This window comes from Loxodonta africana, chromosome 14 (assembly GCF_030014295.1).
Source record: "Loxodonta africana isolate mLoxAfr1 chromosome 14, mLoxAfr1.hap2, whole genome shotgun sequence".
Classification (NCBI taxonomy): Eukaryota; Metazoa; Chordata; class Mammalia; order Proboscidea; family Elephantidae; genus Loxodonta; species Loxodonta africana.
This window is the reverse complement of record NC_087355.1, coordinates 92,071,829-92,093,541: the sequence shown is the minus strand read 5'-3', so window position 1 is coordinate 92,093,541 and position 21,713 is coordinate 92,071,829. Positions and strand designations below refer to the sequence as shown.

Here is a 21,713-nt window from a genome sequence, read left to right as displayed (position 1 = left end):
AGTCTCAAACCCACAGGATTTGGAAGGCCCCAGGACGGACATTACTCAGGGCAGAGGTAGCTGTAGACTTGGCAGCCGATCTGAGGAGACGAACGCAGCAGCAGCAACAGTTAGCGGATTACGATGCATCAGGCATCTCGGGCTCAAAAACTGCCCAGAAAGTGGGCGTCATCGTGGCCGTCCAAAACATTAGAAAGCTAAAACCTAGGCCTTGCCCAAAAGGAGACGTCCGGCCCCATGGCCCCCAATCTTCCTATCTTCTCCACAGACAAACTAGTACTTAGGCGCTGGTTCTCGAGAAACCCCCGACACCAACCTGTAAACAAATCTCGCGAGAACGACTCATACCTCACTGCAACAAACCAACCGATCACCTGTCACGAGAGGCAACGAAAGCAGCCAGGCTGGCCACTGGGGGAGGAGCCTCCTGCGCCACGGCCCCCCGCTCCCTCCCGCTGATCCGCAGGGGAACACCTCGGTCCGTGGCTCCTGCGTTTCCTGAAGGCGCCCCCGCCGGCTCCTCCCGGCCTCGAGCCTTGGGGATTGCTGCATCGACGCCCTTTCTCTGTACTCGCTGCGCCCACCCGGGTGAGGCCGGCTCCGCGAACCGGGCTGCGTAGTCCTGCCAGGCCCCGAGGCCGCCTGGCCCCGCGCGGGACGCCCCGGGCCCGCCCCCCCCCCGGCTGGGCCCGCCTGGCTCCCGCCCCCGGCCCAGAGCACCCAACGCACGCCCCCGCCTCCCCTGGGGGCAGGCCCGAGCGCCCCCCGCAGCAGGCAGGGCTGGCGGGCGCTGGCCACCCAGCTCCGCTCCCCCGCGCCCGTCCCCTCCCGTCCCCGAGCCCGTCCGCCAGCCTCACCGACCCCCCAGCAGCCGCCACCGCCGCCGGCCCCCCCTGGCTGTCCGCGCGCCCCACCCAGCGCCGCGGCGCGCCGCGATGACGTTCACGCCTCCCATTGGCAGCCCCTCCAGGGCCCACCGATTGGATGAAACGCCTGCCCGCCCCCGCCCTGCGCCCCCATTGGCTGGCCGGCCCGACACCGGCGGCGGGAGGTTTGCGCGCGGGAGCGCCATGGAGAGGCTGCGTGACTTGCGGGCGCGTCTGCAGGCTTGGGAGCGCGCGTTTCGGCGGCGGCGCGGGCGAAGGCCGGGCCAGGTGCGGGCTGCTCGGGGCAGGAGCGGGCGGAGGGCGCGGCCGGGGACTGACGCCCTCCCTCCACAGGCGGACGTGGCGGCGGCGGCCGAGGAGACCCAGGGTGAGCGTGGTGCCGGAGCGGGGTCGCGGGGCCCGTGGACCGGTGCGACCCTGACCCCTCTCCGCCCTCCCAGCGCTCTACCGGGAGTACCGCGACCTGAAGCAGGTCCTGGGCCAGGCAGGCGGCGTCCGGCCCCGCAGCCCTGAGCAGGCCGCTCCTGTGACGACCCAGGTGATACTTGTCGTCCGATCACCCGCCCATTTGAGGGTGGGGAGGAGGGCTGGGCGGGTTCCTGGGGGGCTGGAGAGGGGTTAGGAGCTCTGGTGGCTCTGTGATTAGAGCGCTCGGCTGCTGGCCGAAAGGTTGGCAGTGGGAACCCACCAGCCACTTCTCGGGAAGGTGTGACTGTCTAATTCTGTAAAGACTTACAGCCTCAGGAATTCTTTGGGGCCATTTTAGTCTGTCCCATGGAGCCACTGGGAGTCGGGAACAACATGACGGTAGTGGGTTTGGGTGGGTTGGGGAGGGGGCAGAAACACTTAAGTCCTGTGTCGCTTTCCAGCCTCTTCCTGTCCCGAGCCCCTTGCCATCTCCCCCTGTAGGAGCTGGAGCCCACCTGCTGGGGGCCTCACCTGAATCGGGCTGTGAGGCAGAGTCCACACCCTACCCCAGCACCCAGCACCCAGAGGTCCGTGCCAGACTATGGGAAGAGGCTTAAGGCCAATCTAAAGGGCACCCTGCAGGTGAGGGGCATGCTACACACAGGTATGGTCACCTGCACTAACTTAGGATCTCACTCGCAACTTCTTTTCTGTCCCAGCTTCCCTGTGCCCAATCACTGAGGGTGGGGGCCCTGGGACAGCTTTCAAAATCTGCAGCAGCCAGGACCTGAGCTGTTTGCTGGTGTACCCTCTTTCCAGGCTGAGCCAGCCCTAGGCCATGTACCCCGGGCTCCACGAAGACCCTCATCTGAGACACCTGCCCTGAGGCTGCCAGACACAGGGGCTACCCTCACCTCTCCAGGACTCAGCCAGGTGCCCCCCCAGTGCCCTGGGCCCCAGCCAAGGCCAGGCCGGCTCAAGCATCTACAGTCATCCCTGAGCCTACGGCTGGGCTCCCTGGATCCTGGCTGGCTGCAGCGATGTCACGATGGGGCCCCAGATTTGCTGGGGGTTCCCGGGGCCTGCAGGCCTAGCCTAGGTGCAGAAGAGCTGTGCAGCCCTGGTGAGGGGTCACAGCCTCCCACCTCAGGTGTGCTGGCCGCCCCTCGTACCTGCAGCGGTTCTGAGGCTCCAGTGCTAGAGGGAGCCAGTGACAATAAAAGGAGCATTCAGCCCAACAAGAAGCAGAGACAGAGTGGGGATGCTGGGGGGGCCCCTTCACAGGCTCAGTGGGACAGCAGCTATGTGGGACCCCAGCCAAAGGATGCTGGGGCTGCAGAGCCTAAGGAAGACCCACTGGGGGAGCAGTCACCTCGGCCTCCCAGTGGCCCCACAACACCCAGGTACCTGGCTTTGGCCACCAGGTGGGTCACCTCTGAGTTGAGCTGGGTGCGAAGGGCTGTGGGCACAGCCCACCCTGACATCTCTCCTAGGTCTACTCTCCAGGAAGGGGGCAACTACGTGAGGCTCAACCTGAGGCAGAAACGCTACGTGCGGGGCCCAGCCCTGCGGGGCAGTCAACTTCGAAAGCAGGTGAGGTGGGTGGGGAGTGCCCCTCACCCTTACCTTGTCTGCACCCTTGTGACCTGTTTCTCTGTCTCCCAGGTGTGGAAGCAGAAGTGGCAAAAGAAACAGGAATGTTTTGGGGGCAGTCACCCCAAATCCACATTCAAGAATTCATGTTTCCGCTGTGGGCAGCTTGGGCACTGGGCCTCCCAGTGCCACCAGCCAGGTGGGTCCCGTCCAGAGAATAGGTCAGGCTTGGGCAGCAGCGGGGGGTGCGGGGCAGGCATTGTGTTCTTTACGAGGGATACTTTTGGCCTAAACAAGAGGCCTTACCTCCCTCCCACCCCGGCCCAGAGCCTGCCCCAGCCCAAAAGAAGGGCACTAGAGACGAGGGCACACAGCTCCTGTCTATTCTAGAAGAAGTGGCCCAGAAGACAGGTGCTGCCCACTGCAAACTTCCTGGTGAGTGGGGGGTGTAGCAGGACAGCAGCTGTCTTACTAAGATGGTTCTAACCGAGCTAGCACCCACCCCACACCCTCTGCTGTCTGATCCAGCAGATGAGGACACTGGATCTGCCAGGCCCCATACACCCAACGTGGTGCTCCCGCTCTACCTGCCAGGACCCTTGGGGCAGGTGGCAGGTGAGCAGATACTGCCACCCAGAGCCTTCGGTGGGGAGGGGGTGATCCAAATGCCACACTGACCCAGTGCCTATGTCCCCAGAAACCCCACCTGAGGTATTCCAGGCCCTGGGGCAGCTGGGGTACCAAGCCTTCCGCCCCGGGCAGGAGCAGGCGGTTATGCGGATCTTGTCAGGTGAGCCAGGGGCCAGGGCCAGGGGAGCTGTGTGGGCAGAGCCTCCTGCTGACTCCTGGGCCCCACAGGTATCTCCACCCTGTTGGTGCTGCCCACGGGTGCCGGCAAGTCCTTGTGTTATCAGCTCCCAGCACTGCTCTATGCCCAGCGCAGCCCATGCCTCACAATAGTCATCTCCCCGCTCCTGGCGCTCATGGATGACCAGGTGTGTGGGGGCTGCTGTTTCCTACCCACTCCCACCCCAGCCTGGCTGTCCTCAACCCCCCAGGTCTGTTTGTGGCCTATAAGTACACATGGCAGGCCAGACCTTGCCCTTAGGGTTTGGAACCCTCAGTCTAAAGATCCTGAGTTCTGGTCCAGGCCTTCTGTCCCAGAGAAGGCATCTGGGGGAGACAGGCCATAATGGGTGAGCTCCTGCCTCCAGGTGTCGCGCCTGCCTCCAGGTCTGAAGGCCGCCTGCCTCCACTCAGGCATGAACAGGAAACAGCGGGAGGGTGTCCTGCGGAAGGTGAGAGGCGTGGTCTCAGAAGAGGGTAGGTGGGGGGGACACCTGGGCTCTGCCTCCATTCTGCCTCTGGCTCTGCCTCTCCAGGTTCTGGCGGCCCAGGTCCATGTGCTCATGCTGTCACCTGAGGCGCTGGTGGAGGCTGGAACAGGGGGCCCTGTCTGCCTGCCCCCCGCCTCACAGCTGCCCCCAGTGGCATTTGCCTGCATCGATGAGGTGCATTGCCTCTCACAGTGGTCCCACAACTTCCGGCCCTGCTACCTCCGCGTGTGCAAGGTGCAGCTGTCTGCCTGCGGGAACGGGGCTGAGGGGGCTGGCACAGGGCAGGGCAGGATGGGACAGAGCCCTCACCCCTCTGCTCGGTAGGTGCTGCGGGAACACATGGGCGTGCACTGCTTTCTGGGTCTGACAGCCACCGCCCCACGCAGCACTGCCCTGGATGTGGCCCGGCATCTGGGTGTGACTGAAGGGCCAAGCCCCAGTGGGCTCCCAGCCACCATCCCTACCAACCTGCACCTGTCTGTATCCATGGACAGAGATCCTGAACAGGTAGAGCTGTGCAGGCCGGGAGTGCCCCCCCAGCCCCTTTGCTCCTCCCCCCCTTCCACTGACTACCCTCTCCCAGGCCCTGGTGACGCTGCTGCAAGGGGAACGTTTCCGCAGCCTGGACTCCGCCATCGTCTACTGCAACAGGCGCGAGGACACAGAGCGTGTCGCCGCCCTCCTCCGCACCTGCCTGCACAAGACCCCAGGCCCCAGAGGTGAGCTTCAGGTGGGCTCGGGCCCACATGCAGCCCACAGTGCCAGCCCCATTCCACCATCTGTCTTTGTCCCCAGGTGGCGTCCCTGAGGCTGTGGCCGAAGCATACCACGCTGGCATGTGTGCCCAGGAGCGGCGGCGGGTGCAGCAGGCCTTCATGCGGGGTCGGCTGCGTGTGGTGGTGGCCACAGTGGCCTTTGGAATGGGGCTGGACCGGCCAGACGTGCGGGCCGTGCTGCACCTGGGACTGCCCCCGAGCTTTGAGAGCTACGTGCAGGCCATAGGCCGGGCGGGGCGCGATGGGCAGCCTGCCCACTGCCACCTCTTCCTGCAGCCCCAGGTACATGCCATGGTGGCTGCTCCCTCCCTCACACAAGACACTCCTATCCTCTCCCCTCACGATGCTTTGCGCAGGGGGAAGACCTGCAGGAACTGCGCAGGCACGTGCATGCCCACACCGTGGATTTCCTCACCGTGAAGAGGCTGGTGCAGACCGTGTTCCCCCCCTGCTCCTGTGCCCACCCGTCTCCGGAGGGCGGTGGGAAGAGAGAGCAGGTCACACTCCCACCAGAGACTAGGCAGTGTGGCAGCCAGGACACACCCTCTGGGTCAAGCGCCTGCCTGGGCCATACACGGGCCCTTCCTGTGCAGCCGATGGAGCAGACCCTGGACATGCCCCAGGAGGGTAAGGACCTGGGGCTGGAGGTAGGGCTGTTCCCATGCCCCTGCATCTCCTGACTCTGCTCTGCCACCAGCCATTGAGACCCTGCTGTGCTACCTGGAGCTGCACCCACAGCGCTGGCTAGAACTACTGGCACCCACCTACGCCCACTGCCGCCTGCACTCCCCGAGGGGCCCCGCTCAGCTCAGTGCCCTGGCCCTTAGGTGAGCATGTGCCCACACTTGGGGGTGGGGACAGTAGGATGGGGGCCGGTGGTCACACGCCCCTTCCCACCCTGGGCACAGGTGTCCCCCTGTGGCAGTGTGCCTGGCCCAGCAGCCACCTGAAGACACAGGTGGTGGCAGCAGCTCCGTGGAGTTCAACGTGGTTGAGCTGGCAGACTCCATGGGCTGGGAGCTGGCCCCCCTGCGGCGGGCCCTGTGTCAGCTGCAGTGGGACCAAAATCCCAGGTCAGGGATGCCGCAGGGCACAGGGGTGCTCGTGGAGTTTGGGGAGCTGGCCTTCCACGTACACTGCCCCAGGAACCTGACCGCCGAGGAGAAGGACCAGCTTTGCGAGTTCCTGCATGGCCGTGTGCAGGCGCGAGAGCAGGAGGCCCTGGCCCGCCTGCGCCGCACCTTCCAGGCCTTTCACAGGTGTCAGGGGCGGGGGAGGGGGCAGGGCCCAGGCTGCCCGTACTTGTACCTTGTTCTTGCCCCCAGCCCATCCCCACCCCGAGGCTGGGCAGCACTGACAGGTTCCTTCCCCGCAGCGTGGCCTACCCCAGCTGTGGGCCCTGCCTGGAACGGCCTAATGAGGAACGCAGCGTCCAGCTCAAGACCCTGCTCAGGTGCTACTTTGAGGAGGAGACACTGGGGCCTCAGGGCATGGAGGACGAAGAGGGCCCAGAGCCTGGGCAGGCCAGAGTGAGTGCCAGCCTCTCCTGGCACAGAATAGGGTTACTGAGGGGACCTGGCCAAGCACAGGTGGGAGCAGTGACATACATACATACACACACCTGCCTGACACTGTGACGGGTTCTGTCCTGCCTCCCCAACCAGAGGAACCCGAGGCGGCTGTAATTGGGGGTAAAGCCCCCAGGTACCCCCCAGCATGTGGAAGCACCCTACTGTAGCAGCTCAGGGAAGGCTTCTCACTCATTCTACTCCAGCTTCAGGATTGGGAGGACCAGATCCGCCGAGACATCCGCCAGCTCCTGTCCCTGCGGCCGGAGGAGAAGTTCTCAGGCAGGGCTGTGGCCCGCATCTTTCACGGCATTGGTGAGAGGCTGGGGCCCTGGCCCTGGCACAGCAGGGGCTGAGAGCCGGAACCGGCCAAGAGCCCTCACAACCCCTCTGTGTCCTGTTGACCACAGGAAGCCCCTGCTATCCAGCCCAGGTGTTCGGGCGAGACAGGCGCTTTTGGAGGAGGTACCTGCATGTGAGCTTCCACGCCCTGATGCGCCTGGCCACGGAGGAGCTGCTGCTGCGGGGCCACTGATCACCCTGGGCAAAGCGCACCAGCAGGGCTGTGGGGGGCAGGGGCCCCAAACGTAGAATAAAAGGACCTTGACTATCTTCAGAACCCTGCTTCCCAACAGCAGTTTCATGCACTGCACACACAGCCAGGGTCCCGCACACTCGTTTTTATTGGCTACTAGGCCAGGGAGCTGGGTGCCAGGCCCAAGTAGAGAGTGGGCACAGCCGAGAGAGCCAGGAAAAGGGAGAAGCAGGGCCACAGCCCCAGGCTGTCGGCCAGTGCCCCAGCCAGCGTCCCCAGCAGCAGCTTTCCCAGCAGCTCGAGGGTGGCCAGGAGGCTGTAGTGTGTGGCCTGGGGGAGAAAGAGGATCAGAGCCTGGGGGCATCCAGCCTACAGCCCCCCAGCCCCACCATGCCCCTCACCTGCAAGGCACTGTGTGCAAGCTGGCTACACCGCATCATCAGAGTGAAGGTGACAGTGGTGACCAGGCCCCCCAGGAAGTGCTGCAGACACAGGCTCAATAAGGCCAGCCCTGTAAGGGAGGGCTGAGGTCAGCAGGGCCCAGGGCTCCAGGTGTCCCCCCACAGTTGGCCCTCACCTTTCAGGGCTGTACCAGGGCCCACACTGGTCCCCAGGGCATCCAAGTGAAAGAGTAGAGCAGTTTGGCACGCAAGGCCCACCAGGCGGAGCTGCAGCACTGGCCTCAGGAGGGGCAGCGGCTGCCTGGGGGAGGGGTAGGGGTTGGACAGGTCAGGGGGTGCAGGGAATGGGGAGGGTTGGCAGGTCGGGGGTGCCGGGAGTTGGGCTCACCGGTGCCTGGCCAGCAGGGCCCCACCCAGAGAGGAGCCAGCGATGGAACAGGCCACTGCACCCATGCCATTCCACAGTCCTAGCTCCGGGGCAGAGGCGCCATGGTCCAGCAAGAGAAGTGGGAACAGGCTGCCAGCGCCCTGCTCACCTGTAGGGTAGAGGGTGATGGGGGCACCCTCAAACCTGGCCCCCTCTTCCTTCTCCCCAGCTGGGGCCCCATTCTTTTTCTACCCAGCCAGGTCCCTGCCCTGCCTCTCTCCTGGGCCCAAACACCAGCCCCAGCAGGCAAATAGCCCTGGAAGAAAACGGCTTTATGCCCAGGGTCAGCACAAGATAGCCTCAGCAAGACCTGGGGCTGTTGCTGGAGCAGGGAAACAGAAGGAATGAGTCTCAATTGCAGTCCTGGACTTGACTCACAGGTTGTACCCCAAGAGCTGGGGGGGGCAACCCCACAAGTGGGCTCCAGAGACCCTGGGGACCCACCTTAGCTGCCCCCAAGCCCCAGCCCTGTATTGCCTGGCTCAAGGCCTCACTCACCCAACTTGTAGGTAAGCACGAAGCCGGCCATCCACAAAGTCCCAGGCACAGCCAGCAGGGCCTGCAGGTGGTGCCCAGGGTGAGGGGCTGGCTCTAAAGGCTGAGATTGTGACAGCTGCTGCAGGGCTGGTGAGGCCCAAGCCAGTGCAGCAGCTAGCAGATAGGTGACAGACAGGAGCAGGAAAAGCAGGGGCCAGGAGAGAGTGGGCACCAGGGCCAGCAGCCCACCCCCAGCCAGAGCCGCTCCCAGCTTGTAGGCAACCACCTGCACTGTGTTGCCAGGGCCCAGCTCGGTTGGTTCCAGGAGCTGCACAGCCAGTGTGTCGAGGGCCACGTCCTGCACGGCTGCTCCCACGTTTAGCAACAGAAGCAACACTGCTGCGGAGATCGGCAGCCCAACCTGGCCAGCCTCTGCTGGAGGCAGCGCTGCCAGCAGCGCACACACTACACCCAGTGCAGCCGTACTGAGCGCCAACCAGACCCGTGGAGGGCCCCTTGTGTCCACTAGTGGGGCCCACAGCAGCTTGAACAGCCATGGCGCATACAGCCCCTTGGCCAGCCCCACTCGCGTCAATGAAAGGCCGCGGACCCGCAGCAGCATAGGCAGCAGGCCAGATTGCAGCCCGTAGGGCAGGCCTTGCACCAGGTAGAGGGCGGCCATCGACAGCAGCTTTGCACGCGCGGCTGGAGCCAGCAAAGTGTCCAGGGCAGCGGCAGAGTGGGAGCGCCGGGCCATGGCGGTCCGGCTGGGTCCAAGACGCCGTCTGAGTGGGGCCAGAGGTCACAGCCGCGGGGAGGGCAAGTCAGGTTCCAGGTGGGCCTAACAAAGTATGGTCGGGTCAGGATAGGGTCAGAGATCACAATTCGGCTTGGATTTGGTGATGGGGTCAGGGTTGGACAGGTGGGGTCAGGACTCGCGCCCTCAGGTCCTGGGGGTGTTAATGCCTCAGAAGAGCCGAAACTGGGTCCAAATTGCGGCGAGAGAGGTAGTTCCTCCCAGGGGTGGATGCTCCAGACACGCGAGGGGGTTCCGGGGAGAAAGGAGGCCCCGGGATGCAGGCATGCTTCGCGTGGCAGCAAGTAAAGCGCCCAGGAGGGGAACGCCTCCAGCGGCGGGGGCTCGCAGGCTCCACCTGCGTCCACGTCACCCCGAGTCCGGCACCGCCCGCTCTGCCGCCGCCCGACCTCCAGCACCCTCCCGCTTCTGCAGACCGGGAAGCTGAGCGCCGGGCAGACGGTCCTTGAGATTCCGGCACCGGAAGTCCGCCCGGAAGCGTCGGGAAACTGCCCGGCGGTCATAGACAAATTCAACCCAGCTAGAGCGTCGGCCCTCCTGCTCCCTAGCGCCTCCGGTGGTAAACCTGGGTAAAGGCGCCAGGCCGAGCTCATGGGACCCCTGTCTCATAAAAAAATTCATAGACACGCACATATACACTGAAATCGTCCGAGAATGGGAGAGGATCAGAGGGAAGCTGCAGAGGAACTGAACGTAGGAATCAGCCTGTACCCGTGGCCCCATCCTCTCCTCACAGTGATCACCAGCCCTGGTCCTTAGCCAGGGTTATCAGATTGGGCCCCCAATCTGTGAGTTGGACCCTAACTCTCCTGTAGTGCTTCTTAGTGTCAGACTGACCTGGGACTTGGTTGCTACAGGGAACTGGGCCCGGTGCCTCCCGGAACCCCCATGGAGGGATGGGTGAGCCTCTTCACAGTGCCACTATCTACTTCTGGATATCTCCACTACAGGGTCCCCCTCCCCCCCCCAACCACCACCACAACCACCTTGCTTGTGGCTGCAGAAGACCTCGGAAGGCAGGGGCTTTGTGTCAACGGTCTGGGCCCAGGGTTCAGCCAGGACATAGCCATGCTGCCCTCAACGCCCTTCGGTGTCCAGGTGACAAGCAGGTCCTGTCTCAAGTTCGTGGGTCCCTGAAGCTGGCCCAACCCCTGGGCCAACTGGTGGGCAAGTGAGTCAATGAACAGCCCCTGCTGCTGAAACCACTGTGAGCTGGTTTTCTGTTACTGGCAACATATTCTTGGGCCTCAAGTTTCCTTATCTGTGAAATTACCAGCCCAACCTCAGAGGACTGCTTGTGCAGATGAAGCAAGTAACCCCCAGCAGCATTGTCTTCAAAACTTCCCTCTGCATTCCCCTTCCAGAGCTCGCTCAAACTTTGGACCTCTGCCCTCTCTCCCTGCCCCCCAGTCCCTCCCCTCCAAAAGACTGCATTTCCACTTGGATATCACACAAATGCACCCTGTACACTTCAAACCCAACACCCCATTCACTCCTTCCCTCCTGCTCTCCCAGAGCCCCCTGATGGGGGCACGACGACCAACTGTCAGCCCAGTTAAGAGAAAACCAAGACTTCACCGTTGAGCCCTCACTGTCACTCTCTGTACCCTGAGGGTCACTGTCCAGCCAACTTCTTATGGCTTAACATTTCCCCTGTGCTGCTAGGGAAGAGCTGTACAGTCCAGGAGCAGTACCAGGATGGGGGATTCCCCTTTCTATGTCTTCTTCAGAAAAGGCTATTTTTTTTCTGACCTGACCACCCTGAGCCTCCTGCTCCTGTGATTTTTTGAGAAGCCACACCCTCTCACCTAACAGCTCTGGAGTCTCCCCCTGAGGAGCCTGCCCTCATATCTTTATTCTCTTTAGAGTATGCAACTCTCTCTTCCCTCTGAAGGCTCCACCCAGGATGCACTGGCCTTGGCAGGAGGAACAGACCCAAAGAGGCTGTCTCCTCTGGGAGCCCGTCTGGATCCTGGATCCTCCTCCCACCAGAATATGCTGCCCCTCGAAAGACAGGAAGAGTGTCCACTCAGGGCTGGGTCCCCAGGCCTGCACAGAACCACCAAGGAAAGGCATTTAGGAGTTGAGAAAGCCAGGGTGGCACGCAGAGCCTCCAGAAAGCCACCAGGGAGTCAGGCTGTGTCCCAGTTTTATTAGGAGCCTGCAGAGAGGCAGGGGCGCAGCTCTCTAGGCAACAAGAGCGAGTCCAGAGGGCCCCAAAAATTCCCAGGGTCCTGGGCACGGTGATTCCCAGGGTGGCCCTGCCGGCTTGGCCTGGTCTGCGCAGTCCCCAGACGGTCTCAGGAGTACTCGAGGGTGAACTTGGCGTGGAACTGACTCAGCTTCTCCAGCAGGGCCCGCAGCTTCTCCATGGGGGGCAGAATGGTCATCCTAAAAAACGGGGGATTGTCAGCGGAGGGGACTGCATGTGGACAGGGGCTGTGCGAACCGGGCCTCACCGGAAGTGGTATGTGCCTTCCAGCTGCCCGAAGCCGCTCCCGGGCACCACGCAGATGCCGGTCTCCTCCAGCAGGCGCATGCAGAAGAACATGTCCGGGGCCAGACCCAGCTCCTGAGGCCCGGGCGGGTCAGGGCGGGGAGGCAGGCCAGGCCCCGCCCCAAGCCCGGCCCCGCCCCCAAGCCCGGGCCCGCCCCCAAGCCCGGGCCCGCCCCCAAGCCCGGGCCCCGCCTGACCTGCGCGCGCTGCACGGCGCGCGGGGGCAGCTGCACGCGCGGGAAGGAGTACATGGCGCCCTGCACCGGGTTGCAGCGGATGCCGGGAGCCTCGCTGAAGATCTGCTCTGTGAGCTTGGCCTTGGCCGCCAGTTCGGCCAGCACTGCCTGCCTCTCCTGAGGTCACAGCGTGAGGGACGGCCGGTGAGAGCGCGCGGGGGGCGCGGCCCCGCCCCGTTCCCGCCCCCATTCCCGCCCAGGCCCCATCCCTCTAGGCCTCCTCTGCCCGCCCGGACCACTGGCTCCGCTCTCGTCCCGCCCCTTCCAAGTCCCGGCCCCCCGACCCCCAGGCCCCCAGGCCCCCAGGCCCCCTCCCGCTCCTCGCCCGGCCCCCAGGCCCCCAGGCCCCCTCCCGCTCCTCGCCCGGCCCCCAGGCCCCCAGGCCCCCTCCCGCTCCTCGCCCGGCCCCCAGGCCCCCAGGCCCCCAGGCCCCCAGGCCCCCTCGCCCCCTCCCGCTCCTCGCCCGGCCCTCAGGCCCCGCTTCCTCCGGTGCTCGTCCCGCCTCTCCCCGCCCCTCGCCGCCCCCTCCCCAGTGCCGACCTCCCTTACCGCCCCCTCTGCGCCCCCAGCTCACCGCCTGGAACTGCGCAAAGGAGGGGTCGGAGGGCTGGGGCGGGCTGACCGCCGTGTGGAGCAGGGCTTGGCCGGGCACCGGCGGGCACAGCCGCACGCTCATCAGTTTCAGCATCTGCCGCTGCACCGCGGCGTCCATGTTCACGACCTCCACGTAGCCGCCGCGAAACCCGCACCTGCCGGGGCGAGGTGGGCGTCGAGGGTGGCCCGGGGAAAAGGGGTCGGCCTGGCAGGCCGAGTGGGTCCGGCCGCTCCAGGGCCCCTTGAGCCCCTGTCCCGGACGTACTCGCCCATGTAGCCCTTGGAAACGGAGTGGAAGGAGGCGAGCTCCTGCTGCGCGGCGTACGGCGGCCCCATCTCGGTGAGCACCTTCTTGAAGGAGTGGAACTGCGAGCCCTCGGCGTACACGTTGTCCTGGTACACCTGGGGAGGCGGGCGGGCCGTCAAGGCGGAGCCGCGCGCCCTTCCCCTCCCCTCGCTCCGCGCGCTCCCCGGCCCCCGCGCGTCCTAGCTGGTACCTCGTCAGCCAGCAGGAATAGGCGCTCCTCGAAGGCGAAGCGGATCACGGCTTCGATGCACTCGCGGGTCTGCACCTGCCCTGGGGGCGTGGGGGCGCGGCACGACCGGGTCAGCTGAGGGCGCACACTGCTCCTGAACGGGAACGGGGCAGGGCGGGGCCGCGCCGGGAGGGGCAGGGTCGCGAGGCGGGGCGGCGCACCGGTGGGGTTACCGGGGTTGATGACGCAGAGCGCGCGCGGGCGGCATCGGTCGCGCGCCTGGGCCAGCGCGCGCCGCAGCTCGCTCACGTCGAGCGCCCAGGCGTGTTCCTCGTCCAAGTAGTAGTTCACTTGCGCGGCGTCGAGCTCGGCCAGCGTGGCGGAGTAGAGCGGGTACTGCGGGATGGGGATGAGCACGCCCGTGCGCGTGCGGCCCTCGCCGGCCACCAGCAACTTCAGCACCGTCTGCGGGGGACCGGGACAGGGCGTTTTGTGGGGGCAGGGGCCCAGGCTGCCCCAGGGACTGCCGATCTCTCTTCCCAGCCACCGGGCTGCACGCAAAAGGCCACTGTGCCTTCCTGCCCTAACCCCGGCCTACCACTATGGCGTCGCTGGCTCCTGTGGACAGGAAGATGTTGTTGGGGTCTGAGGGGATGCCTCCGTCGCGCCGCTCGATGTACTGCGCCACGTCCTCGCGGATCAGCTGGATGCCGGAGCTGACGCTGTAGGCCCCTAGGCTCAGGGAAGGGCAGGTGAGGGAGCAGGGTACCCCACAGTCCTCCCGCAGGGATCCGCCCCCTCCAGTGGGCAGATCCACCCTTTCTCTGAGACCTCCTCTCTCTAGTTCCTATCCTTCCTGGGACTTGGGCCTCGTCTGGGCACCCGGAACTTACCCAGGCTGTGGCCCCCGCAGGCCTGCAAAATGCGCTCTGCCCTTCTCTTGGCATCCTTGGGAAAGTGGGGGCTGCTCAGGAGCTCAGGGTCAACACAGAGGGCCAGGACCTGGGAGAGCCAAGTGTGAGCCTGGGAGGACCAAGTGTGAGGTCAGGGAAGGAGGGCCAAGCCGGAGGGGGCTGGGAACTTGGAGCCTCACCTGGCGCATGAAGGTGATGGGCTTTTGCCCCATGGCCTGTGCGTCCCCGATGTTGGCACGGATGACTTCGGTGAAAGGTTTCTTCATGCCCTGGGTGGAGTGGGGGCAGTGAGACGCCTTGGCCTTACCCCCCTCTGGCCCTGCCTGCCATAGGGCTGGGGACAGACCCAGCTGCTCAGGTGTAGCCTAAAGAACAGCAGTGGGCCCAGGGCCATACCTGGCTCAGCTCCTGCTCCAGCTCCAGGGCACGAAGCATGATGGGGCCACGTACCGCATATTCCACCCTGCGCACACACTGGTTCATGGTGTCCAGCGTCAGCACCTTTTCTTTCAGCCCGTTCATTGCAACCTGCCCCTGGTCACCTGCCCTCAAGGCCATGACCGTTCTCAGGCTGGGCAGGAGAGAAGCTCAAGAGGCAGCCTCAGGATCCAGAAGCAGCAGGCTGGAGGCTGGGGGTTGCGCTGGGAAAGGGGAGCCTGGCTAGAAAGGCTGGAGTAAGAGAGCGCCCTCTTTTGCTGTAGCCTGCTAGCCCGCTGAGAGGGACAAAAAAGACTGAGGAAGGTGCTGGGCCGGCCTGGCCCTGCCCCACCCGCCTGGGCACAGTTCTGCTCCAGGGAGCCAGAGGGAGTGGGTAAGGACACAGGCGGGGCTTGGGTCGAGGCCCAGTGCCTGTCCCCGTGGTAAGGTAGCAGGAGACCCAGAGTGGGGGGTAGAGACAGACAGATAGTCATGCATGGCTGTGGTTTGGGAAGATCTGAGGGGCTGAGTGGGAGAGGGAAAGGTGGGCTGAGCGCCTGGGAAGGAGGGAGCCTGGGCCCAGGGGGCCCTGAGGGGTTCAAAGAGCTGGGCAGCAGTGAACAGGGAAGAGATAGTATGGTGATACGGTGCACTGCTGTGGTGAGACAGGAGCCCGGCAGGGACTGGCCAAGGCCTAACCCTCTTGGGCCCCCATCTTTGCTTGGGCCAGCACACCCGTCTCCTAGGTAACCGAGCCAGGCCTCCTCAGGAATCCTGGGGGCCGTTGGGGAAGGGGAGTGAGGTATTCAGATTCTGGGTTTCATCCACCCTTCCCAGCCTGGCGGCTGCATCCTGAACACTACAAAGGCCCAGTGGTCGGACCTTGGTCCCCAATCAGAGGCTTCAAGGCTCCATTGTGGTTCTGGGAGAGGAGGCTGGGGACAGGGAAAGGCTACTCTGGGTCCTTCTGATGCCTCAGCTGCCCAGAAGGTTGTCCTGCCCTTTCACTACTCACCCAGCCTAGGGCTGCCCTTGAGGCCACACTCTAGGGCCTGGCGGAGCAGAAAGTGACCTGAGCTTCCCTTCCCAATTGCTTCTGATTGGTGGGTGGAGTGGGAAGCGAGTTGGGATAGGCCCTCAGGGCCCCGCCTCCACAGGCCTGCCAGGTGCTGATAGGCCATGCCCAGGGGTGGCCTCCCTGGTGGCTGCCAGCTGGCTTCTGAGTCTGGGCAGAGGGTCAGGGAGCTGGCCTTCTGAGCTGGGCTGTGGGTGGCTGGTTGGGCTGGAGGGGGAGCCCTGGCTCCCTCTGGTCTTGCTAGTCCCCTGATGGCTGGGAGGGAAGCCCAGGGCAGCTGTCCCTGCCCGCAGTCTCTCACCTCAAATTTCTTGGCTCCGCTGTCACTGTGACTTCCTAGCGTACAGGCTTCCCCTCTGCCTCCAGTGGGAACACCGGTTAATATGGGCCCAGTCCCAGGCAGGGCCAGCCCGCTCCCGTCCCTGGCAGCAGGCCCCAAGAGGCATCAGGTGGACCTTTGGCAGCTCCACTGCCCCACACTAAATTTAATACCCCCCCCATGCCTGCTCCCACTCCTCCCCCAGCCCTGTGAGGATAGCCCTCCGACCACAGACACCTTGAGAATGGCTGGCCCCAGGGATACCAGGCTGTCCCAGTGGGCCCCAGGCACAGAGGGGAGGGGAGGCCCAAGCCCACCACACCCAGCACTGGTGGCATATGGGCAGGCAGTGCCCTCCACCAACCCACTGAAGGCTCCTAAGGGGCCCCTCACCCTGACACACTGTGCCTGGCCAGCTTAGAGCTGGAGTGGCCAACTGCTTGTCCCTTCTGCCAGCCCAGGCAGAACTGGCAGCAGGCCCCTGGGTCAGGGCTGCATGCCAAGGACCCCTCCCCCCAGGGAGGTTTCTGACACCACTTTGTACCCGCCTCCCCTCTCTGGCTCTGGCTCAGCAGTGCCAAGGAAAACAGCCCCCTCCCTTTCCAGGCCAGAGTCCCTGGCCCTCCGGCATGGACACCCCCAGTCCTGGCCCCTGTGGAGCCTCCCTCCACAGCACTCTGCTCCCCTTGGGGAAGCAAAGACTTAAGAGGACTCTGGAAGATGCAGTAAGTACCAGGCTTCTTGCTCCCGGTTGTGGCCTCTCCCACACAAGGGCTGCGGCTGCCACAGCAGGCCTTAGCGTGCACCTACAGGCCCCAGAAGAGTGCTTGCAGGGGTGGGGTGGGGCACGGTGGCAAGGAGCCTAGGGCCCAGCAGCACAACTTGCTCCCCAAGTGGGGACGGTGGCCGGGTGGAGACATACAACACAGCACAGTGGCAGGCGGTCCTTTTTATCAACAGTCACAGATAGAAGCAGTCTCTGCAGCCCAGCCCCCCTCAGATATGGCTTCCACCCCATGTGGTCGGTCCTTAACAGGAGGTTTAGGCCCATGCTGGCCGCCTGCCCACAGCACCAGAGCACACTCTGGGTGGGCATCCAGGGTGGGGCCTGCAGCAGGACCCTCAACTGGGTCACATGAGCAGGCAGCATGGCCTCTTCTCCCCAGGGGCTTCCTCCGAGGGGGCTGTCAATTTGAGCAGGGGCGGGTCCCCGCCAGCCCCAGAGCCGTACTCAGACTGGGGGGTCTCAGTGTCAGCAGACAGGCCAGAATTGGGGGCCCCAGGCCCCTCAGGTAGGGGTTGCTGCAGCTTGGCAGTGGCTCGCTGGCGCTTGAGCTCCGCCAGGGTGTGGTGGGCCTTGTCCCTCCCAAGAGTTTCAGCCGTGGAGCTGTCAGGAGGGCTCAGCTGGTAGGAGACACTGCGGTCCAACCGCTTGGAGTACAGGTGCCGCCCCAGGGGGCTCCCCACACGGCCGTTATGTGGGTGGGCAGCCTCAGGGTCTGCCTCCTGTGGATGGAGCCAGGCCAGTGGACGTCAGGGGGTGCCCCTTCCTCTCCCCAGCCTTGAATGTACTAGAGGCAGAGCAGTAGTGGAGGAACAGATGCGGGGGAGGGGGGCAGCAGGCCCCTGGCGGGGCCGCTAACCTGCACTAGAGACATAGGTCACTGGGCCCTGCAGCACCACCCCAAGGGAGCTGCTGGTGCATGGGAGAAACCAAGGCACGGGACTCCAGGTTATACAGCCATGGTGGGAGGGACTCAGATCCACCCAGGTCTGCCCTTTTGGTTAGCACTTCATCCTGGAGACAGGGCAGCACAGGGGCCGGCACTCACCTCAGGGGGTAGTGGCTGGAGCTCAGCATTGGTCTGGCGGTCCTCATCCTCCTCAGGGGGCTCAGGGCTGGTCAGTGAAGGCTGCTGCCACACTATAGCCTCCTGGGCATGCTCCTTGCGGTACAGGCTGGAGCGCTGGGTCAGGCTTGCCCGCCTCACCACCTTCCTGGGGGAGGGGGAGGCGAAGGGCTGGGGAAGCCACCCACCCAGCTGGCCCTGCCCTGGGGACTCCAAGCTCCAGCTGTCACATCCGTACACCAACCGACGTCACCAGGCCCTCCCCGTGTCAGGGCAAAGCACAAGGGGCAGGGCCGGTATGGGGACGGTGCCAGTTGGCAGGGTGCTGAGAGGGTGGGTCGTGTCAGCACTCACCCCCGGCTACCAGCACTGGAAGTGCGGCGGCGCAGCAGGGAGCGCCGGTGGCCCTGAGCCCGCAGGAGGGCGTCCCTCTTGTGCTTCAGCTCCAGCAGCTTGGCCCGCACCTCCTCATCTCCACACACGTCTGGGGGAGGGGGACCGCAGGTGTCACATGGTGGCCCTCCCGCCTCCCTGTGGGCTAGTCTGGGGGCAGGACCCCTATGAGGCTCACCGAGCGGGGTCTCATCCATCAGGGACTTCCCGTTCAAGTCCGCCCCATGTGCCACAAGCAGCTCCACCAGGTGCACCTGCGGGCAGCGGATGGGGTGCACGCTGAGGCTGACGGAGCCTGGGGCATGCCCCCACCCGTGTCCCTGCCACCGCACCCACCTGGCCCCAGTAAGCTGCTGCGTGCAGCGGCTCCCAGCCGTCACTGTCCTTGGCGCTCAGGCTGGCCTGGTGCTCCAGCAGCAGCGCGGCTGCCTCCCCAAACCCGTTGGCTGAAGCGATGTGTAGCTGCAGGCAAAGCGCCAGCCCTGAGTGTGGGGGAGGGCCAAGAGGAAGTCCCTCCAGGGCTCCCCAAACCCGGTGGCATCCCTGGCTGGCTCGGATCCCGACCCTGAGGCCCCACCCTCACCAGCGTGGCCCCGTGGTCCCGGGGGGCATTGAGGTCCGCCCCCGCATGCAGTAGGCACCGGACGTCCTCCAGCATCCGCAGCTCTGGTACACCCCGTGCATCCTCGATGCTCTCCTGGGTGATGCCTGCGGAGCGGCAGGCTCAGACGCTTGTCTGCACAGCCCCACCCCGCGCTGTGGCTCCCTCACTCACCACGGTCGGCCATGGCTGTCTCCAGACAGTCCAGCGTTTGCTCGTCTTCACACAGGTCATAGGGCATATTCCCGTCGGTGTTGACCGCCAGGAGATCGGCACCACTGGGGAGAAAGCGGGGCTCGGGAGAGGCTCCAGCCGGCACCCAGCCCTATGAGGAGGATGGCTGCAGGGGTGCTGCCACCAGGCCCTCCCAGACGCACAAGGTCCTGGACCCTGGCAGCCCCCTCCTCTCAGGGTCCTCCCTCTGCCCAGGGCTGCCCAGTACTGTGCAGAGCGGATGCCCAGACGGTGAAGGTATACAGGAAGGCCCCCTGGGAGGTGCAGGGACCCTGGGAGTCCAGGGAACAGAGGGCACTGAGGGGGGAGCAGACCCATTTTGGTTAGGAGACCCTGTGGGGCAGCAGGATTGCTGCCTAGGGTAAGTGGAACCCAGGGCAGAAGGAGCTGGGGGCCAGGCCTTGGTCTGCAGCTCTTGGAGCTCCAGTCTGCACCAGTAGCCCCTCCTAGTCCACAGCGCCTGTGTGTGAAGGGGACACACCTCATCCCCACAGCTCCAAGGATGGACAGAGTGAGCATAGGGCTCAGGAGCTATGGCGAGGGTGGGACCCCACCCTCTGGACCCTGGTAAAGCCAGCGTCCCCTCCCCATGCTGGCTGAGGTCAGTTCAGGAGCCCAGTCCCTGGTCTGCCCTCTTCCTCGCTAAAGTTAAAGGCCCCACCTGTGCCCCAGGTCCCTCCTTCAGGGTCGCAATTTGGCTCTCTGCTCTCTCTCCTTTTCCAAGTCTATTCTCATCATTTTGCCCAAGATTTCTTGGGCCTCTTTTTGTGCAGACCCTGGAGAGGCAGTAGTGCCTGATGCACCTGCCCCAGGCCCCGCTCCAGCCCCACCCCCCAAGCCAGGATGCAGGCATGATCTGCACAACCAAAGGTGGGGACACAGGAGGCCAAGGGCTGGGCTATTTCTTCAAGGAGAAGACATCCCCTCCCTGCTGCAGTTGCCCTGGTTCCGAGGCTGCACCTGTTCCCAGGCTGCACCTGTTCCCAGGCCCTACCGGGCAATGAGCAGCTCCACCAGGTGCAGGTGGCCACAGGTGGCTGCAGCATGCAGGGGCGTCCAGGACTCACTGTCACAGGCATTGACGTCGGCCCCAGCCTCCAGGAGCTGCTGCACCATCTCCCGGAAGTCGTCGATGCAGCACTGTGAGCCACAGGGACCTGAGTGACTGGATCACATCTGGGCCCCACCAGCCCCCTCACCCCCACCCCCCAGCCCCTACAGTGCACGCTGACCTGGTGTAGTGCCGTCAGGCCATCCTCATTGGCCAGGTTGGGGCTGACACCGCTCTCAAGGAACTGACGGACTGCAAGGAGGAGAGAGACTGTGGTCAAGACTGGGGTAGAGGTTTTGTCCAGCCTGCACGCTACCCCTGGTCCCCATTGCTGCAGTCTAGAACCTACCCAGGCCCCTGTGCTCCAGGCCACCTGGGCCCACTGTACTTGGGGTCCCTGTGGTACAGACAGTGGTACAGATGGTAGAGGGATCGCAAAGCCCAGGGCGAGGGCTCAGAGGCCAGGAGCCCAGGCATCCTATCTGCCCCGGCCAGGCCCGGATGTACGCCTTAAGCTGTGCCTCCAGGAGAGGGAGCATATGGGGCAGGCCTGCCCGTGGGGAAGGCTGTAGGGAGGTGTGGGGCCTGGGGGGTGTCAGCACCCCTCTAGAGCAGAATCCTCTGGAGCCCAGAGGGGCTATGTTCACACAGGGACGTTCTGGGGTGTGACCTGGACTATCCCTCTCCTTCCTTCTGTCCTGCTGCCACAGTGCCCTAAGACCAGCCTGGAGAGGACGGGGACTCCCAGAGGCTATGGCCAACCTCCCCGCCTCAATGAAGGCAGGTGGCCTCAACCCAGCATTGGGCTTGGAGTGCGAGGGCTGGAAGGCAGCTGTCCACTGCTGAGCACCCTCTCACAGGATCCATGGCGACATTTGACCCCTCAGGGCCTGCCTGCCCCACTAGGATGTTCAGGTAAGGAGGGAGGAAGTGAAGAACCCACAGAGGTGGGGCATCGCGTGGGGGGAGGGTAGCTCCACGGCCCCACCCTGCCCTGCCCTGTCCAAGATTGCTCCCTAACACAGCCCACATGGTGACTGCCTGGTGGGGTGCCCAAGGCAGCTGCGGCTGAGGCCGGAGCCCAGCACAGGAGGGTAACAGAGCCAAAGCAGGGCCTGCCTGTGCCTGGGCACTTGTGGAGAGGGGTGCTGCCTGGGGCCCAACAAGATGGCCGCTGGCTGGGTCTCTGCATCCACATACCTTCCTCGAGGTCGTTTCGGGCAGCAGCCTCCAGGAGGACGACACCAGGAGGGAAGAGGACCCGCTTCTCCAACCGGCCACAGTCTGTGCTCCTCCACGGTTGCTCCCGGGGGTCCTTTCTGCCGTGCGCCTCCTTCTCGGCCTGGGCCCACAGCCGCACTTGCTGGGCACGCCGCTTCTGGGCGTGCTTCAGCCGCTCCTGGGCGCTCATCCGGCCCACCATGGGCATCTCTGCCAGCAGCTCCAAGTGCTCGGCCATGGCAGGGGCTGCAGCTGGTGTGGCAGCTCAAGGGGCCCGCGGAGGGGCACAGGGGCCTGGCCTGTGGGGCGGCTGGCTGTACTGGCACCCTCAGGGGGCATCCCCTCCCCAAGGCACAGGCCCTCCGCCACTGGCAAGGCCAGGTCGGGAGGCCCTGGAGTTCACCAGGCTCAGGCTGACCTGAGGGCACAGCCCCAGTAAGGGGGCAGCTGGGAAGGCACTGCGGCCCACTCACCAGGCCACCTGGCACCTTAGCTGCTTGGCCAAGCTGGGCCTCACTTCCCTCTCAGGGTCAGGGTGCACAGCCTGTGGGAAGCAGCTGCAGGAACTGGCCGGCCTCGGTCCAGGGTCTGAAGCTAATTACCCAGATA

General features: G+C 64.7%; 5 protein-coding genes across 8 annotated transcripts in view; 2 read left to right on the top strand and 3 right to left on the bottom strand.

Annotated features, from left to right (window-relative positions):
* Window positions 1–935: 935 nt before the first annotated feature.
* Window positions 936–3,848, top strand: LOC135227602 (ATP-dependent DNA helicase Q4-like). The gene is made up of 8 exons (XM_064267686.1): window positions 936–1,254; window positions 1,310–1,425; window positions 1,797–1,937; window positions 2,115–2,698; window positions 2,789–3,087; window positions 3,216–3,323; window positions 3,420–3,503; window positions 3,586–3,848. The coding sequence occupies exons 1-8, from the start codon at window positions 936–938 to the stop codon at window positions 3,846–3,848; spliced, it is 1,914 nt and encodes a 637-aa protein (XP_064123756.1).
* Window positions 3,691–7,104, top strand: RECQL4 (RecQ like helicase 4). 2 transcript variants are annotated; one of them, XM_064268280.1, is made up of 12 exons: window positions 3,691–3,883; window positions 4,122–4,186; window positions 4,271–4,459; window positions 4,550–4,732; window positions 4,809–4,944; window positions 5,021–5,283; window positions 5,358–5,628; window positions 5,699–5,828; window positions 5,910–6,260; window positions 6,377–6,530; window positions 6,776–6,884; window positions 6,980–7,104. In XM_064268280.1, the coding sequence occupies exons 2-12, from the start codon at window positions 4,151–4,153 to the stop codon at window positions 7,102–7,104; spliced, it is 1,947 nt and encodes a 648-aa protein (XP_064124350.1). In that variant the 5' UTR covers window positions 3,691–3,883; window positions 4,122–4,150. The 2 variants fall into 2 exon arrangements, with proteins under 2 accessions (XP_064124350.1, XP_064124349.1); XM_064268279.1 differs by having other exon boundaries at window positions 3,778–3,883; window positions 4,103–4,186.
* Window positions 7,105–7,161: 57 nt separating this feature from the next.
* MFSD3 (major facilitator superfamily domain containing 3) lies at window positions 7,162–9,704 on the bottom strand. The gene is made up of 5 exons (XM_003422941.4): window positions 8,431–9,704; window positions 7,894–8,041; window positions 7,682–7,806; window positions 7,506–7,615; window positions 7,162–7,434 (listed from the first exon to the last, which is right to left on the bottom strand). Exons 1-5 carry the CDS (start codon window positions 9,164–9,166, stop codon window positions 7,261–7,263), a joined length of 1,293 nt encoding a protein of 430 aa, XP_003422989.1. The 5' UTR covers window positions 9,167–9,704; the 3' UTR covers window positions 7,162–7,260.
* A 1,703-nt stretch (window positions 9,705–11,407) lies between these two features.
* GPT (glutamic--pyruvic transaminase) lies at window positions 11,408–16,757 on the bottom strand. Its single transcript, XM_064268278.1, has 11 exons — window positions 14,340–16,757; window positions 14,123–14,212; window positions 13,923–14,031; window positions 13,628–13,761; window positions 13,251–13,494; window positions 13,051–13,130; window positions 12,819–12,955; window positions 12,534–12,708; window positions 11,921–12,076; window positions 11,686–11,798; window positions 11,408–11,617 (listed from the first exon to the last, which is right to left on the bottom strand). Exons 1-11 carry the CDS (start codon window positions 14,499–14,501, stop codon window positions 11,527–11,529), a joined length of 1,491 nt encoding a protein of 496 aa, XP_064124348.1. The 5' UTR covers window positions 14,502–16,757; the 3' UTR covers window positions 11,408–11,526.
* Window positions 16,758–16,878: 121 nt separating this feature from the next.
* The window catches only part of PPP1R16A (protein phosphatase 1 regulatory subunit 16A), a 35,431-nt gene continuing 30,596 nt past the window's right edge, over window positions 16,879–21,713 (bottom strand). For 2 of the 3 annotated variants that reach the window (XM_064268275.1, XM_064268276.1), the window contains 10 exons: window positions 21,084–21,698; window positions 20,065–20,135; window positions 19,827–19,972; window positions 18,773–18,876; window positions 18,581–18,705; window positions 18,334–18,459; window positions 18,176–18,251; window positions 17,959–18,088; window positions 17,587–17,752; window positions 16,879–17,260 (listed from right to left, as the gene is read on the bottom strand). In XM_064268275.1, coding sequence (XP_064124345.1) covers window positions 16,886–17,260; window positions 17,587–17,752; window positions 17,959–18,088; window positions 18,176–18,251; window positions 18,334–18,459; window positions 18,581–18,705; window positions 18,773–18,876; window positions 19,827–19,972; window positions 20,065–20,135; window positions 21,084–21,342 — 1,578 coding nt within the window. In that variant the 5' untranslated portion in view covers window positions 21,343–21,698 and the 3' untranslated portion in view covers window positions 16,879–16,885. The remainder of the gene's footprint in view (window positions 17,261–17,586; window positions 17,753–17,958; window positions 18,089–18,175; window positions 18,252–18,333; window positions 18,460–18,580; window positions 18,706–18,772; window positions 18,877–19,826; window positions 19,973–20,064; window positions 20,136–21,083; window positions 21,699–21,713) is intronic. The other variant, XM_064268277.1, reaches the window with a different exon arrangement.

Bases quoted from the DNA above. Each gene is read 5' to 3' on its own strand.
- MFSD3 (XM_003422941.4), bottom strand. From the start codon at position 9,166: ATGGCCCGGCGCTCCCACTCTGCCGCTGCCCTGGACACTTTGCTGGCT. The intron at 8,042-8,430 runs GTGAGTGAGGCC...TCTACCCTACAG, and splicing joins CGTGCTTACCTACAAGTTGG to GTGAGCAGGGCGCTGGCAGC. The intron at 7,616-7,681 runs GTGAGGGCCAAC...CCTCCCTTACAG, and splicing joins CCCTGGTACAGCCCTGAAAG to GGCTGGCCTTATTGAGCCTG.
- LOC135227602 (XM_064267686.1), top strand. From the start codon at position 936: ATGACGTTCACGCCTCCCATTGGCAGCCCCTCCAGGGCCCACCGATTG. The intron at 1,426-1,796 runs GTGATACTTGTC...CTCCCCCTGTAG, and splicing joins CCGCTCCTGTGACGACCCAG to GAGCTGGAGCCCACCTGCTG. The intron at 3,088-3,215 runs GTGGGTCCCGTC...ACCCCGGCCCAG, and splicing joins CTCCCAGTGCCACCAGCCAG to AGCCTGCCCCAGCCCAAAAG.
- GPT (XM_064268278.1), bottom strand. From the start codon at position 14,501: ATGGCCTTGAGGGCAGGTGACCAGGGGCAGGTTGCAATGAACGGGCTG. The intron at 12,077-12,533 runs GTGAGCTGGGGG...CTGTGACCTCAG, and splicing joins CCTTTGCGCAGTTCCAGGCG to GAGAGGCAGGCAGTGCTGGC. The intron at 11,618-11,685 runs GTGAGGCCCGGT...CCCGTTTTTTAG, and splicing joins GAAGGCACATACCACTTCCG to GATGACCATTCTGCCCCCCA.
- RECQL4 (XM_064268279.1), top strand. The intron at 4,187-4,270 runs GTGAGAGGCGTG...CTGCCTCTCCAG, and splicing joins GGGAGGGTGTCCTGCGGAAG to GTTCTGGCGGCCCAGGTCCA. The intron at 5,629-5,698 runs GTAAGGACCTGG...CTCTGCCACCAG, and splicing joins CCTGGACATGCCCCAGGAGG to CCATTGAGACCCTGCTGTGC.